This window comes from Papaver somniferum, chromosome 7, assembly GCF_003573695.1.
Source record: "Papaver somniferum cultivar HN1 chromosome 7, ASM357369v1, whole genome shotgun sequence".
Lineage (NCBI taxonomy): Eukaryota > Viridiplantae > Streptophyta > Magnoliopsida > Ranunculales > Papaveraceae > Papaver > Papaver somniferum.
Genome location: NC_039364.1, coordinates 218,809,120 through 218,824,443, shown reverse-complemented (window position 1 = coordinate 218,824,443; position 15,324 = coordinate 218,809,120). Strand labels below are relative to the sequence as shown.

The following is a 15,324-nucleotide window of genomic DNA, read 5'->3' as shown; positions in this document are numbered from 1 at the left end:
TGGAAACCCGATTCAGTGTGGTGGACACCCCTTCCCCCTACAATGCTATTATTGGACGAAAATGGATACATAAGCTCAAAGGAGTTGCGGCAACATACCACCAATATCTCAGATTTCCAACACCTGAGGGAGTAATGGAAATCAAGGGAGATCGGATCACTACGCGAGAGTGCCAGGCCACTCAGGATCATATCAACAACGAGCAAGAAGAGCAGCGAAAAATCCGAAGAGTAAAAAATCAAGAAACCGCGAAAGAGAAGGCCATAAACCTGTTCCTCAAGGAAACTACAGTGAAGGGCTTGACGAAAGATGATAATGTCCTAAGCATAGAAACAAGTACTTCAACAACCAGCGAAGAACGGAAACACGCTAAATAGCAATTAAAGAACGTCACAGTCCTCGGAAACCCGAAGCCTGTGTTCACACCAGTAGAGCCCGTAAAGGAAATCAACATAGGAACAGAAGAAAACCCGAAGATGATCAAAATCGGGACCATAATGGACGAAGGAAGGGAACATTCCTTAACCAAATTACTTAAGGAATATGCGGATGTGTTCGCCTGGAAGCTAGGAGATATGCCGGGGATTGACCCAAAAGTAATCCAACATGAACTACGCATCAAACCGGGCACGCCCCCGTTCAGGCAGAAAATACGAAAAGTAGCTCCAGAGTATCATGAGGCAGTAGAAACAGAACTTCGGAAACTACTAGACGCAGGATTTATCAAGGAAGTCAAGTATCCTACCTGGATCTCCAACATGGTCATTGTTCCTAAGAAAAATGGAGGGGTTAGAATATGCATCGACTCTACTAATCTCAACAAGGCATGTCCAAAGGACAGCTATCCCCTGCCGAGCATAGACCAGCTGGTAGAAGCAGTAGAAGGATATGAAGAACTGTCATTCATGGATGGAAATTCTGGCTACAACCAAGTAGCCCTGGCAGAAGAAGATCAGCCACACACAACGTTCTACACCCCACATGGCCTTTATTGCTATACTAGAATGCCTTTCGGACTTCGAAACGCAGGGGCAACATACCAAAGGATGGTCGATGCTATCTTCAAGCCATGGATTGGAGGAACCCTAAAAGTCTACGTTGACGACATGCTCGTCAAAAGCAAGCTGCGTAAAGATCACCACCAGGACCTGAGGAATATCTTCGAAGCAATGAGACAGCATCACATGAAAGTGAATCCGGAGAAATGTACTTTCGGTGTCACCTCGGGGAAGTTCCTCGGGTATCTGGTAACAAAAAGGGGCATCGAGGTAGACCCAGCAAAGATTCAATCCATATTAGAGATGCCGTCCCCAAAGAATTTAAAGGAAGTGCAGAAGCTCAATGGATCTATAGCAGCGTTGGGCAGATTTATTGCACGGTCTTCGGACAAATGCAAACATTTCTTCAATATTCTCAAAAAAGGGAGCAGGTTCGAATGGAACGCTGAATGCGAGGAAGCATTCCAAAAAATCAAAGAACACCTAGACTCAATCCCGATCCTGCAGAAGCCAGACCCTGACGAGGTTTTGGCACTGTACATAGCAACAACAGAGGACGCAGTCAGCGCGGTATTAGTCAAAACCAATACAAAGATAGAACAACCTATCTATTACGCCAGCAAGACCCTCAATTCTGCGGAAAGAAATTATACTAAGATTGAACAACTCATCCTCGCACTGGTATGGGCTACCCAAAAACTGAGAACCTACTTCCTAACTCACCTCGTCAGGGTCCCATGCAAAGCACCATTGGAAGCAGTCCTCAAAAGCACGGGAAAAGTGGGCCGAATAGCCAAATGGAACACCCATCTGGACCAATTCAACATCATTCATGAAATTCAACATTCTCGGAAGTCCCAAGTTCTGGAGGATTTCTTAGCAGACCCCCCCTAGACAACGACGAAGAGATTAAGGGAATACCAGAAGCCGAGGAAGAAAACAAGGATCCAATGGATATCCTCGAACTTGCGAGTCAAAGACAATGGGAAGTCTTCGTCGACGGATCTAAAAATAAGGAAGGAGCAGGAATAGGCATTGTCATTATCACCCCAACTGGAGAAAGGATTATACAGGCACTTAGATTGGAATTCAAAGAGCATACCAACAACATTGTTGAATACGAAGCTGTCGTACACGCCCTCCGTATAATAATAGAGATGGGGGTAACCGATGTAAGGCTGACAAGTGATTCGCAGCTTGTCATACGGAAAATAGGGCTCGAGTATAATGTGTACGATGACACCCTCTCAGCTTACATGGCCTTGGTCCAAACATTGGCATCACAAATCCCGAACATTAAGTTCCGGCACTTATGCAGAAGGGACCTCAGGCACGCGGATGCGCTAGCATATATATCATCCATGCTGAGGGATAAAAATGTCGAAGCTATTAAAATAGCAAGGGTATACGAGCCTTCGATTGCATCTCAATTCTCCTTCGCTACCAATCAAGATACAGTGGAAGAAAATATCGAAGACCGGGTAGGAGAAGACATCCATAATGACTTTGACGAAGAGGATATCCTGTCAAGAGCAAATCAAGACGAAGACTTCAGCAACGAAGATGACTGGAGAGTGACAATCCATGCCTTTCTCGAAAAAGGAAGCTTACCTGCGGATCAGAAACAAGCTAGGAAGATACTCTCCAAAGTGGGAAGATATGATCTTCGGGATGGGGTCCTGTATAATAAATCCTTCCTTGGACCATTACTACGTTGCTTGTCCCGGAAAGAGGGGCATCGAATTCTAAATGATATCCATTATGGTGACGCGGGGAATCATAGCGGCATGAGATCACTAGCTGACAAAGCAAAAACGCAAGGATATTACTGGACGACAATGATACAGGATGCCGAGAGGATGTCCCGACGATGTGAAGAATGTCAGCGCTTCGCAAAAAAGATCCACGCGTCGGCGACAATGTTAAACTCCGTCGATAGCCCGTGGCCATTTGCAAAATGGGGCGTAGACATCGTCGGGCCTTTCATCGAAGGATCAGGGAAAAGAGGATTTTTGATAGTAGCCACGGACTACTTCAGTAAATGGGTGGAGGCTAAGGCCTTGGCCAGGATCAGAGACGCGGATGTGTTTACTTTCATATTCCAGAACATCATTTGCAGATTTGGTATACCCGCTGAAATTGTATCTGATAATGGCAAGCAATTACAGGGGAAAAATATAGACATGCTCTTCGATACTTTCAAAATAAGAAAGAACAAGTCCACCCCCATATACCCTCAAAGCAACGGACAAGCGTAAGCTACCAACAAGACCCTCGCCCTTATACTCAAAAAACAATTAGACGAGCATAAGGGAAGATGGTGCGAACAACTGCACAATGTGTTATGGGAATACAGGACAACACGAAGATCCGCCACCGGGGAATCCCCGTTTCTTCTAACTTATGGAGCTGAAGCAGTCATACCTACGAAAATCCTCATGCCAACCACGAAGACCGAAGCTTGGGAGAAAAACCTCACAACAGATATGATGTTAGAAAGGTTGGACGACTTGGAAGGAAGAAGGGAAGTAGCATTACAAAAGATGGAAAATTATCAACGAAGACTAGCAAGGGAGTACAACAAAAAGGTAAAGCTGCGGAATTTTGTAGAGGGGCAGTATGTGTTGAGAACAATCCCACGGTATCAGCAAGAAAAGAAATGGGGAAAATTAGTACCTACATGGGGAGGACCTTTTATAATACACGACGTTGCGGGTAACGGTTCCTACTACCTTCTTAATCTAAAAGGCGAGGTCCTCCGGCATCCTTGGAATGCTAAGTGGCTCAAACCATACTTCCCATAGGAGCAACGCAGACTTGAATCTGCTTGGAGTGTACCAGAAGAAGAAGGGAGCCTGACCGCTCCACATGTTTCTATCTCTGGAAGAGGAATTGCAGGCCTCAACTTATCAATCAAACAAGCTTTCAAATTATCAAGTCAGCGGAATCTATCGACAATATTGGGGAAAGTAGTTAATCTACAATCTCTCAGGGCTCCCCCATCAGTGTCCATAAGTGTAAGACCAGGGGGAAGGCACCCAGCAGAAAGAGATACCCAAACAATCTTAAGGAAACGGGTCGACGGAATGGGTGTGTAAATATTTTAATCCCATATCCTAGAACGTTGCCCCGGCCCCCACCGTCTGGGAATCCTCTGACCCAGGATTCGCCAGCGGGGTGACAGGTCTCAAGACGATCACGAAGGTACCTTCCTTCAGTATCGCACCCAAACACTTAAAAACTTTTGTTTTGTTTTTCACAAATGCTTAAAATAAAAACAAACCAACATTGCAGGTATATCAAGAAAAGGATCCATTTCATAAAGGATGATTACAAAAATAAAAAGGCCAATTCAAGGATACACATCAAAAAATATTCCTTTTACATGATATCAGCAAAAAATATTCTTGTTACATGATTACAAAAAAGGAAGGATAATGATGTCGCGGCCCCTACAAAATGTTGCGGTCTCTGCCTAGATTACTGCCCCATCGGCAGGATTATCCCGAAGACTTGAAGGGACGCTCCCACCAGAAGAGGGTCCCGAGGAGCCAGGCAAGGCAGAAGGAACGGGACGACGAGGATAGTTCTTCACGAGACCATGCTCGTTCTTTAGGCCAAGTTCTATCCTCTCCAGCATCTTGTTCGTCTCCTCAGCCAATTGACAACGAGCCTTGTGCTTAATAACTGTTGTCCGCTGTTGGGCTTGGGATAATAACGAAGATAGCCGATTCACTTCTCTAGAAGCAGCACCAACGGCCTCCTCGCGGGTTGCTGCTAAATTCTTGAAATGATTGGTCTGTTCTTCCTGCTGCGCTAAGGAAGATTGAGCCTTTTCAAGTTTTTCATTTGTGACGCGAAGGTGTCCCTCGAGCTCTGAAAAAGACAACACCACGGAGTTAGCGCAGGAAAAAAACACGGTCACACTCGATGAAATAGGATTATACCTTCGACACAAGCCGAAGCCTCTTCATACTCATTAACAACCGCATATCGCGCTTCATCAAGATGGTCATATTCCGCGGATAATTTCTTATAGTCTAGTTGAAGGTTGGTGAGAGTAAATTGACAGGCATCTAATTCTACCTGCTTCATCGAGTCCATGTGACGAAGGTGGTCGACCTCTTTATTTATCTCTGAGACCCCTTTGCTAAGTCTGTACATACACACTTCAAGATTCCTCTCAGACTTAGCCTGACGAGCTACGTCGGCACGGGACGCGGCAAGAGCATTGCTGAGAGCGCAGACTTCGGCACGGGCATCATCTCTTTCTCTGACAAGGCAGAGCATATTATACTTAACCCCTGAAAGAGGAATGGATCGAGCCTTCTGTAATTCTTCTTCCAGCAGCTGAATCCTAGACTCCAGCAAGGAAGTACGCTCACGGGCTTCCCGCAGACTATCACGTGTCCACAGCAGTGTGCCATTAAATAAAGCACGATCATGGTTGTACAGATTTTGCATGTCGACCATCTGAACATGCCTCGCGCGCCATACCTCAGCCCGAGCATCCCATTTCTTGGCTTCATTCTTAATTTTCTCAACCAGATCTCTAATACGAGATTTTTGTCGAGCTCTTTCGTTTCGAAGCCATATCAGCTCGGGGACGCCACCCACTGGAGATAGGGTGGGGAGACTCAGACAGAACAACTAAGAAATAGAAGAATGACGACATACTGCGAGGGAAAAAGAACCAAACCTGTGAAAGTTGAAATTTGGCTGCGAGTTTGCTCTAACTCAGCGCGAACAGCAACAAGCTCGGAACGAAGACCGGCCTCTGCTTCACCCAGCTTCTCTTTCTCCTTGAGGCTTTTCTTCATTTCTTCTATTTCCACCTCAGCCGCAGATAATTCCTTTTCTCTATGACGAAGCTTATCCTCGAGCTTCAGAGATTTCGCTTTGAAGAACTGATACAGCACGTGGTTACAATGCTCACTCCTCATCGTCTACACATCAAGATGTCAAACATTATTTCACCGGAGAGTCTTCGATCATCACGAAAAAGTATGTACGAAAATTTACCTCCAAGACACGCTGCTGCGGAAAGCCATATTGATACCCGTCGGCGATGGCCATCATATCTGCAACGGAAGTAGGAGGCTCCGGCACAAGGGTAGCTTCGGGAACACTCAAATTTTTTCCCCAGGCTTCAGACACCCGCGCCTTAGAAGACATCTCCATCATGCGACGGGTATACGCAGTAGATTCCTTTTCCCCAGCAACAACAGGGGCGGGATGAGAGACAAATAGAAGATTCTTTTCCTTGAACCAATCCATGATGGCGTCCTCACCCTCAGACGTCGGCGACTGTGGAAGATTATCAGCAGGCGCATCAATGACCGATTTCCCCTTCTCTGACACGGCCCCCTCAGCACAAATGTCGACATGCTCCTCCGCGCCTACATGCGCAGCATGCTCCTCCGCGCCACCATCTTCAACAGTAGCGTCTCCATTACCATCACCACCAAGCACATCCCAATTATCATTGGGGGAAAGTAAAGAGAAGTCCTCGGGAAAATCGAGGGCATCGTCAAAAAACTCCCACGTGGAGTACATCCGATCAAAAGAAAATTCTTGAGAGGCGGGAAGCGTATCCGCGACATCACCAGCAGGGACAGAAATGTCCCCAATAACAACGTCATCAGCCACCACGGCTTTGTTCCTTCCTTCATCACCAACATGACCAACGAAGACCTCTTCTTCGACATTGATAGGGGAAGTACCAGTACGTTCCTCCCCATCTGTAATCTCCTCATCCTCAGCAAACTCTTCGTTCACTGGACTAGTAACTTCTTCTTGGGCCTCAGCCTCGCCCATCACAATAGTAGAAGACTGCTTCGGCTTAATCTTTTTCTTCTTCAACACCTGAAAACCAACACCACAAAAAGAATTATTTTTCCCGACAGATGAATTTCTAAAAGAGGAGAAGCGCAGCTAGAATCCGCGTACCTGAGCAGTTGAGGTATTCTTCGGTGGAAGTATAGCACCAGAACCTTCCTCCTCGTCTCCCTCTACGACGTCAAGGGCATAAGGAAAATTCATACCCGCAAAGTTCAAACGTCAGGGACAGAAATCTCCATAACGAGCAGGAGGAGACTCGCGTGGCTTGCTACTCTCGGTAGTCCGCCAACCGCGGGGACCAGGAATCCAACCGTAAGCCCACGGACCAACTATTTCGATAACGGTGGCGTGCCACTCGTAGTCATGATCGCGCTTGATCCTCTCGCGCGCTGGGAAGAGTTTCCGATGACTAGACCCCTCTGTGCCAGGAACATACTTCAGCTTGGCATCGCTGACCTCATTTAACAGACGAATCTCGCCCCGAGGAGCAGCGAGATTCCGAAGGCTGACACTCCACGGTTTGCGGTTCCTACTATTGACGTAATCACCGAAGGAGTTATTGAAATTCTCAGGAGTATACCATTCCTTTTCCACGGGATTGGGGACGTAGCAAGTCATCGACGTCTCCCCCTTACTCCGCAGATAGCACTCCTTCAGGGCGCGGAGATAATTCCCCGATAGTTGGGATACGGAACGGCTGTGAGTATTGGTGGAAGAGCCTTCACGACTAGCGAGCACGTCATAGTAGAAGGAATCACCTGATTTGTACAACGGCAGCATAAGACCAGCTTCGAACGCTCCAACCGTCGTTAACAAATGAAATTCATCGAACTCATACTTTGAGATAAGCTCATAAGTAATATCATCCTCAGGGGCATAGAAACGAACCCCGAAGGATTGAAGCTCATGCTTTTCCTTGAATATTTCGAGATCAATATGCTTGAAGGTTACTTTTTTCTTACTAACCGAGACACTGCGTATCAAGGGGGCAGCCTCATCCTCCTCGGCGGGGCCAGATGAACTAATGAACGCTTCGGAAGCTTTTCTCTTCACAGGAGGATTCTTTGAAGATTCAGCCCTCGGAACTACACCCTTCGCATTCTTCCCTTTAAAAGTTGGAGGGGACCGCAGATGATGCTCGGGCACTAACGAACGTAGAGGAGGAACATCAAAAGCAACATCACGAGGCGGAGCCTGTGTACTCCTAATATCATCACGAGGATGAGACGCTGCGCGATCGAAGACTCTTCAGGAACCAGAAGGATTTGTAGGAGGAATCTCTTCCCTAGAAGACGAGGCCTTCGCTCCAGAAGAAACTCGACTCCGACGAACATCATCTTGAGACTCTCTACGCGGAGGAGATGAAGATAAGAAGGGGCTCTAGTTGGGTCGTCGTATAAATAGGTTTCGACAGATTCATCTTGACTGCATACTCATTGAGAATGGACTTGCAACGTACTGTGTCTGTGTACACATATATCTCACTATCAGACACGTGTATATAAAAAGATACGTGGAAAGCATGCAGGCCAAAACATCATAACATGATGCGCTACGAAACACCAAATAAACCCCGAGGAGTTACTTTATCTCATCCCCAAAAGAGAAGCTAAGATCAACGGTGGAGAGAAAGTTAGCTGACACGAACGTGACAGGGGCAGAAGACACTTGTCTGACACGAGCAGACCCCTCAACTACCCACATTAAACACTCTGAGCAGTGTACGTGTCGATCAACCTGTGGAACGAGCGAGGATGCCTCTGCGGGATCAAGGGGCAAACGCATACCTCTTCGTGATAGACGCAAGGACACAAGAAGATAAGGTTTCAACGGTCTTCAGAGATGGGTCCCACATTCTAACCTTATAAATACCCCGTCTCCACCAAGAGGAAGGGGGATCGGAAAAATCAGGAAGAGAAGGAGAGAGAGAGAGAGAGATTGCAAGTGTAAGTTAATCATTTAGAAGAGAGAAACATGTAAACCCAAAAGTCATTCGACTATTCGTGTAACCGTGAAGAATATAGTAAAACAACAAACCCCGTGGACGTAGGCCTTAGTGCTGAACCACGTAAACCTTGGTCTTGTTTACATTTGAGCACTCTATATTTATTTAGCCCCATGGATCTTTACTTATACGTTTTGCTTTCTTTGCTTGTACTTATATCCCGTGCGCAAACGCCTCGCATGGAGTTGTTAGATGAGGCTATGATAAACCCGAAGGTTTTGAGCCAATGAATCAACACTAGGATATCATCATCACAGATCTCTTTAGATGATGATGATTGATTGTGAGCATTCGGATCCCTTCGTGGTTTGTGTGTTCACAGGGTCCTGAGATAAGTAAAACAAAGTAAATCAGATAGAATTCTAGAATGGACTTGCAATATGCTTAAAAATCTTATGCAAAAAAAAACTCAAATGACGTGAGACACTTTTGTCGACATGCACACCATCCCCACTTGTGGTAATGACGCCTCCGCGGGAGATGGCACAGTGACCAACTGACGCCTCGGCTGGAGATGGCACTTTTTAAAGTTGCTTACTTGGATGAAACATGTGCAGAAAAGCAAACAACTAAATAACCCAGGCATCAAGATTTTGTATACTCGAGTTAACCCAACTTCAACGAGAAGCATAAAAGATAATCTGAGTTGGGGATGAACCAACAACTCGAGGTTTTATAATTTTTACTCACCAATAGCATCGGCCGTCGGGGGAGAATGGTTCAAGTCCCTGAATCAGGAGTACCTGTTAAGATACATCAAACATTATATTGGATCTTCAAAAGTATGTCTTCATGTATGCAATGCTGAGGCGCTGAGGTCACCGCACCATGGTCAGTATTTTGGCAAAGCTCAGAAAACCACACATCAATGCTTACCTCAATTGAGTTCACCTCTAACACTCTTACCTCAATTGAGGTTGTACCAAAAATAAGTTTGTAGGACTAAAAAAATGGACCTGTTATCCTACGCCCGGACTATGCAAATCAACTCCCAACTTAGAATGGGCAAGTCACGACATCTATGGGCATCTTAGAGATATATATTCATCAACACCTAATTGGTTTTGCTCGATGTGGTGCTACAAAGTCTAAATACATTAGGTCTGATCATGATGGCAAGCAAAATAAGGTATAGAACCAAGAATGAGGTAGTAGCTTGATATGTTCGGGGTATATAACCACAAACTCAGGAAACAGAACGAAAGAATATGGAACTATCCAAGCAAGCTAATAGATTTTGTATAAGAAGCATGCATACCGAGTATAGAATTGATAACTGCCAACTGTTCTGCATCTTTCTTGTATTTGGAAAGATGACCAATGTAAGTTTTGCCATCAAATACTACAGAAGAGATGAAGGTAAGAAGCTCCAGTCGGGTGGTTGTATATGTAGGTAATGGTAGTTTCATCTTGGCTGCATATTCATCGAGGATGGATTTGCAATATACTGAGTCCTGGAAGGCACAAACAAAGGAAAATTTACTTATACATCTTATGCAAAACACAACTCCAAAGAAATCAGACACCACCAATGTAACAAAAGACAGAAATATAGCACACCTTGTTGATTATGGCGATACATTCTTCTTTTATCTTCTCGGCAATAGACTCCAAGGCCAATTTCGAAGCATCCTGCTCTGCATCTTCTGGATTCCCAAATGTGTTAACTGACCTATAAGCTTCTCCGTCCAAATAGACGGTACATCTGAATCCTCCATGAATAGTCTCATAAACAGGTAACGCTACAGCTGATTGCTGTGCATATGTAATCAAACAATTCTTATAATCTGGAAGCCCTGAACCTGCACATATAATATTAAGAAATGTACAATATCAAAATGAACCAATATCTATAAAAAAATTCTACATATCTGTAATCTTGGCAAAATCAGTGCAAAATTACTGTCATGCTTCTCCGGCGATTCACAATTTCACATGCAATGCAAACAGAGATTCTAACACCTAAAAATTCCTTGAAACCTTGTAAAATTTACATGAAATTCTTACCGCTAGAGCTGGACTGGTATTGTTCCGTTGCTTAAGATCTGGCTTGCATGCAGAGATTTACTTCACTTGACTGATCACTAACAAATGAAAAGCAAGAAACTTGGTCCTGGTAAATGTAGGTGTAAATAATCCACAGGGCTAGGTGGCAAGATCCTAAGCTATGACACACCGAAGAGGAAAGAGCCGCAAAGCACATGATAGAACCAAATAGCGCAAAGAACGAGGTGTCACGTGGGTCGGACGTGATGGCCCTACAGTTGCTGGATGGGACGTGACCCTTATCCTCTGACAAGTCGGACGGATGATCAGAAAGCACTCGGTCAGACAAAGGGAGCTGGTCAAACAATGGGACGATAAGAAAGAAGGGTGACATCGTGTCAACCAGACGATCAGGATTCGGCCTCAGGTGAAGAACTATCAAAGACCAAGACTCTATCGGCCATACCGGAAAGATGGGCGAGCGCCAACACAGGCCCTATAAGGAACATCTAAACTGATGTAATGTGACCAACACTGTAATTCTGTTGTGTTTCGACCTTGGCCTATAAATACAAGGGTTGGTCGAGAGTGAGAGGCAGGTTGAAAGAGAGAGAAACAAGACACTACATTTGAGAGTTTGAGAGTTACGCCATTTGAGAAGGAGATAACACCTTCTAATCAAAGAAAAGAAATAATAACATTCATCCTTTCACCCCGTGGACGTAGGTAATCATACCGAACCACGTATATCTTTGTGTCTATGTTTGTTGAGCATCTTTACTTAGTTTTAATTCATCTTCTATACCATTGGATGTAGTGTGTGGTTTTATGCCACTACATTCTGGCGCCGATTAAGGGGAACGTCTAAGTTCTCCGGATACTTTGGCTGCGTGCGCCAACACAGACGATCCAAAAGCTCCTAAGAACACCTTGTGTGTTAGTTGATGATATGGGATGAACTCTGTTTGGTGAGGTATGTTTATGTTTGTTTAGTTTTGAAGTTTGTTTATATGGTTGAGTTTTCATTGTTGAAGTCGTGTCGTTAGCAAGTATTTTCAGTTGGGTCAATTCCGAGCAGTCGGGTTGATAGGGAATCCTTCAAGAGCTCCCAAATAACGTTGTTAGCGTTCGGTCGAGGCCAGGGAAGGATCCTGATAACAGATCGACTAGCCATGCTCGGAGGCGAGTCTGTTTTCATGTTTCAATCTTCGTTTTCGTATTAGTTTTCGAACTTATCTCCGTATTTCAATCTTAGTTTTCGTCATACGAGTTCAACAACAGAATACCTCTAAAACTCCCAAATAACATCTTCGATGTGTGGTTGAAGTTGCTCGAGGTTCCATGTTTGCTTGTGAAAATGCCAAAACAATAGCACGGCGAGATTATCAGTCGCCGGCGAAAGAACCCAAGGAGTTCAGAGAAGACATCCCTGTGTAGTTCCAAGGAAGTTCATAAGATTTGATCCAAATTTTAATGTGGTGTGCTGACCTCATAAAAAGTATGAATTTGGATATTTTACTCGCAAAGAATTAGGAGTTAATGATTTGGAGTCTAGGGAATGTAGGACAAATTGTAGTTAATGCAGAGTCGTGGTACTGAAAGCGACGTCGTGCAACCTTGAAAGCGACGTAGCATGATACCCGTCTGAAAGAAACACTTAGAGTCAAAACAGGGTAGATTGGCGAGGTCAGCATGATAGAGTAGAGGGAATCGTACTTTTGAAACTTAGTTTTGGTGTCAGTCACCTTTTTCCTTTAAAACCGTACGTACAAGAGAAACTTTTCAAAAACAGGTCAAAGTAAGGTGTTGTCTGTTTCTGCGGACGTAGGTAGGAACGACTCTCGGACTTATAGCATACTGTGTCCGATGGCTAGCACGTCAGGGATGGGGAGAACTCTGAGGAACCGCACGATCACCGACAGTAGCATGCAAGGAGGAGTAACGGGGCCGAGGCAGGGAAGTGATGGGCATCCACCACCTGAGGAATCACGAGAAGCTGTAAGGGGTATGCCGACTGTGGATGAGGAAATCGATCTGGGACGAGACGATGACTCCTCGCCTCTGGAGCGAATCGTTTCAACTCAGAGGAGGGATGATCAAATAGATGGACTCAACGCATCAGACACAGAAGATGATAAGGAGGCGCTAATCCTGCATTCCCAGAGACGAAACACCAGGCGACAAGTTGAGTATCAAGAAGCACTCGTACGAGAGAAAGAACGACTTAGGCGAGTACAGTTAGGACGAGAAACAACTATCGGAGTCGATCCAGCGGCATCGACCCAGATACCCCCTACAGTACCACCTCCCCTACCAATGATGACGGCGCCACCCCCTGCTCATTTAGGCCACCCAAATTGTCACTCTAGCCATGAGAGTACGGATCCAACGCTACTCGCAATTCTAGAAAGTCAAAGAAGGCAAGAGGCGTCTTTAAGGGATCTTCAGCAGAGGAACCGAGCTTTAGAGTTTGAGAACTATCAACTACGGAACTTGAGGTCGAGGTCGAGAGGGTCTTCCAGCCGAGGGACATCGGGTCACCAAGGCCGAACCGGACGAGTACCACCAATTACAGGACCGGGCAATTGCGGCCGAGGACAACCCCCGAAACCACCTATCCGAGGGTACGGTCCACCCGAGGATTCATCAACAGAAGACGAAGGGAGCGAAAGGAATCATCAACAGAGAGACACAAGGGCCGACAATGCAACCGAAGCCAAGCTAAGGGAGTTAGAAGAAAAGATAAGGAAGCTGTCAGGAAGCGGCGAAGAAGATAATCTAGCCGAGGTCATAAGCGAGGCCGAGAGGACCCCTTTCACCCAAGAGCTAGAACTAAGGGCCTTCCCACCCAAGTGCACGCTCCCCACATTTCCATCTAGGTTCGACGGTACGGGAGACGCAATCGAGCATTTGAAGATGTACATTATGTCCCTAATCCAATGGAAGAACCATGAGGTGGTAATGTGTAAATTCTTCCCGGCAAGCCTGGAGGGCGAGGCAAGGAAGTGTTTCTACAATCTCCCACCAGGAACAGTCGACAGTTATGAGACTCTAGTCGAAGCCTTCCTCGAAACTTACATGACAACAGCAGACCTCGGCCCAGGGTCAACAGGTTATTCACCTTGGCCCGACGGTTTAGAGAACCACTCAGGTCGTTGACCGATCGATGGAGAAATTTGTGCACAGAAATTGTGAAAGTACCAGTCGACCAACAGATATTCGGGTTGGAAAACGCATTAGGGAGGTCGGATCCCATCTGGATAGCCAGGTTTACTGAAAAACCACAGACATTGAATGAAATGAGGAAAATGCAAGAGCATTTCATCGCCCTAGAAGAAATTCAAGAGGAATCAAGGGATAGGGGAGTGCAAGAGGCTAGCGCAACACCCAAGTCGACATCGGACGACGTTCAAAGACGGCCTGGGAAGAGACTGAGCCCACCTACACGAGGAAATGGGAATAAGGAATGGGTAGCCAAAGGAAAGAGGCCGAGGCACGAGGCGAGAACATACACTTATTTGAATGCTCCACTAGAAGAAATCTTCAAAGAGATCGAAAAAAGGAATGACATCATATACCCAGCATCAAGAGCGATACAGTTCGAGGAGACCAAGGATCACCCGAAGTGTTGCCATTATCATCAGTATCGAGGCCACTCTACAAATAACTGCCGAGAAGTAAAAGACATCGTGCAACACCTTATTCGAGATGGTTACCTGAGACAATTCATCCGACACCCAGCACAGGAAACCGCTATGCCAGATGCACCTGTTCATCAGGTCCGAATCGACAGATCCACTCAGTTTGTCAACACGATTTCGCATTCAGCCACTCAAGAGTACAATCTGAACCCTGGTATCATGTCTAGAATCCACAAAAGGGACCATAACGGGAAAGAAATTTTCAGTGTAGCAAAGACTTTGCCGATGGAACCTTGGATGGTGCAACCTATCATTTTCTCGGCTCAGGATGTCCCAATGAACGGCCAGGCTCACAGTGATCCCTTGGTCATCACTTTGCTGATTGAGGAATGGGGGGTAAGAAGGATACTGGTAGATAGTGGGAGCTCAGTCGAAGTACTCTTCTACGATACGTTCAAGAGGATGAAGCTATCAGATGATATACTCGTCCCATCAACATATTGTATCTACGGCTTTAATGGGACCGTAACCATCCCAAAGGGCTAAGTAACCCTAAGGGTATCGGACGGAGGTGGTTACCTAGACACATCGACTACATTCTGTGTGGTCGATGTCGCCTCGCCCTATGAAGCTATTATCGGGAGACCGTGGATCGCGGGAATCAAAGGAGTGGCATCGGCTTATCATCAGAGGCGACGATTCCCAACGTACAAGGGGATAGCTGAGGTCGTAGGAGATTCACAGGCAGCCCGAAAGTGCATGCAGGTCGATGCCCAAATAAATGAAGAGCGGCGAGCACAACAAAGGAGAGAGAAGAACAAGTCTAAAGAAGCCAAAGCGGCAGAGGACTTGG

The 15,324-nt window shown here is 45.8% G+C and overlaps 2 protein-coding genes across 2 annotated transcripts; one reads left to right on the top strand and one right to left on the bottom strand.

The window, feature by feature from the left end:
* Positions 1-10,058: 10,058 nt before the first annotated feature.
* LOC113295961 (double-stranded RNA-binding protein 4-like) lies at positions 10,059-11,224 on the bottom strand. Its single transcript, XM_026544287.1, has 3 exons — positions 11,107-11,224; positions 10,405-10,646; positions 10,059-10,298 (listed from the first exon to the last, which is right to left on the bottom strand). Exons 1-3 carry the CDS (start codon positions 11,222-11,224, stop codon positions 10,059-10,061), a joined length of 600 nt encoding a protein of 199 aa, XP_026400072.1.
* Positions 11,225-14,129: 2,905 nt separating this feature from the next.
* LOC113295960 lies at positions 14,130-15,017 on the top strand. Its single transcript, XM_026544286.1, has one exon. The coding sequence runs from the start codon at positions 14,130-14,132 to the stop codon at positions 15,015-15,017; it is 888 nt and encodes a 295-aa protein (XP_026400071.1).
* Positions 15,018-15,324: the final 307 nt, after the last annotated feature.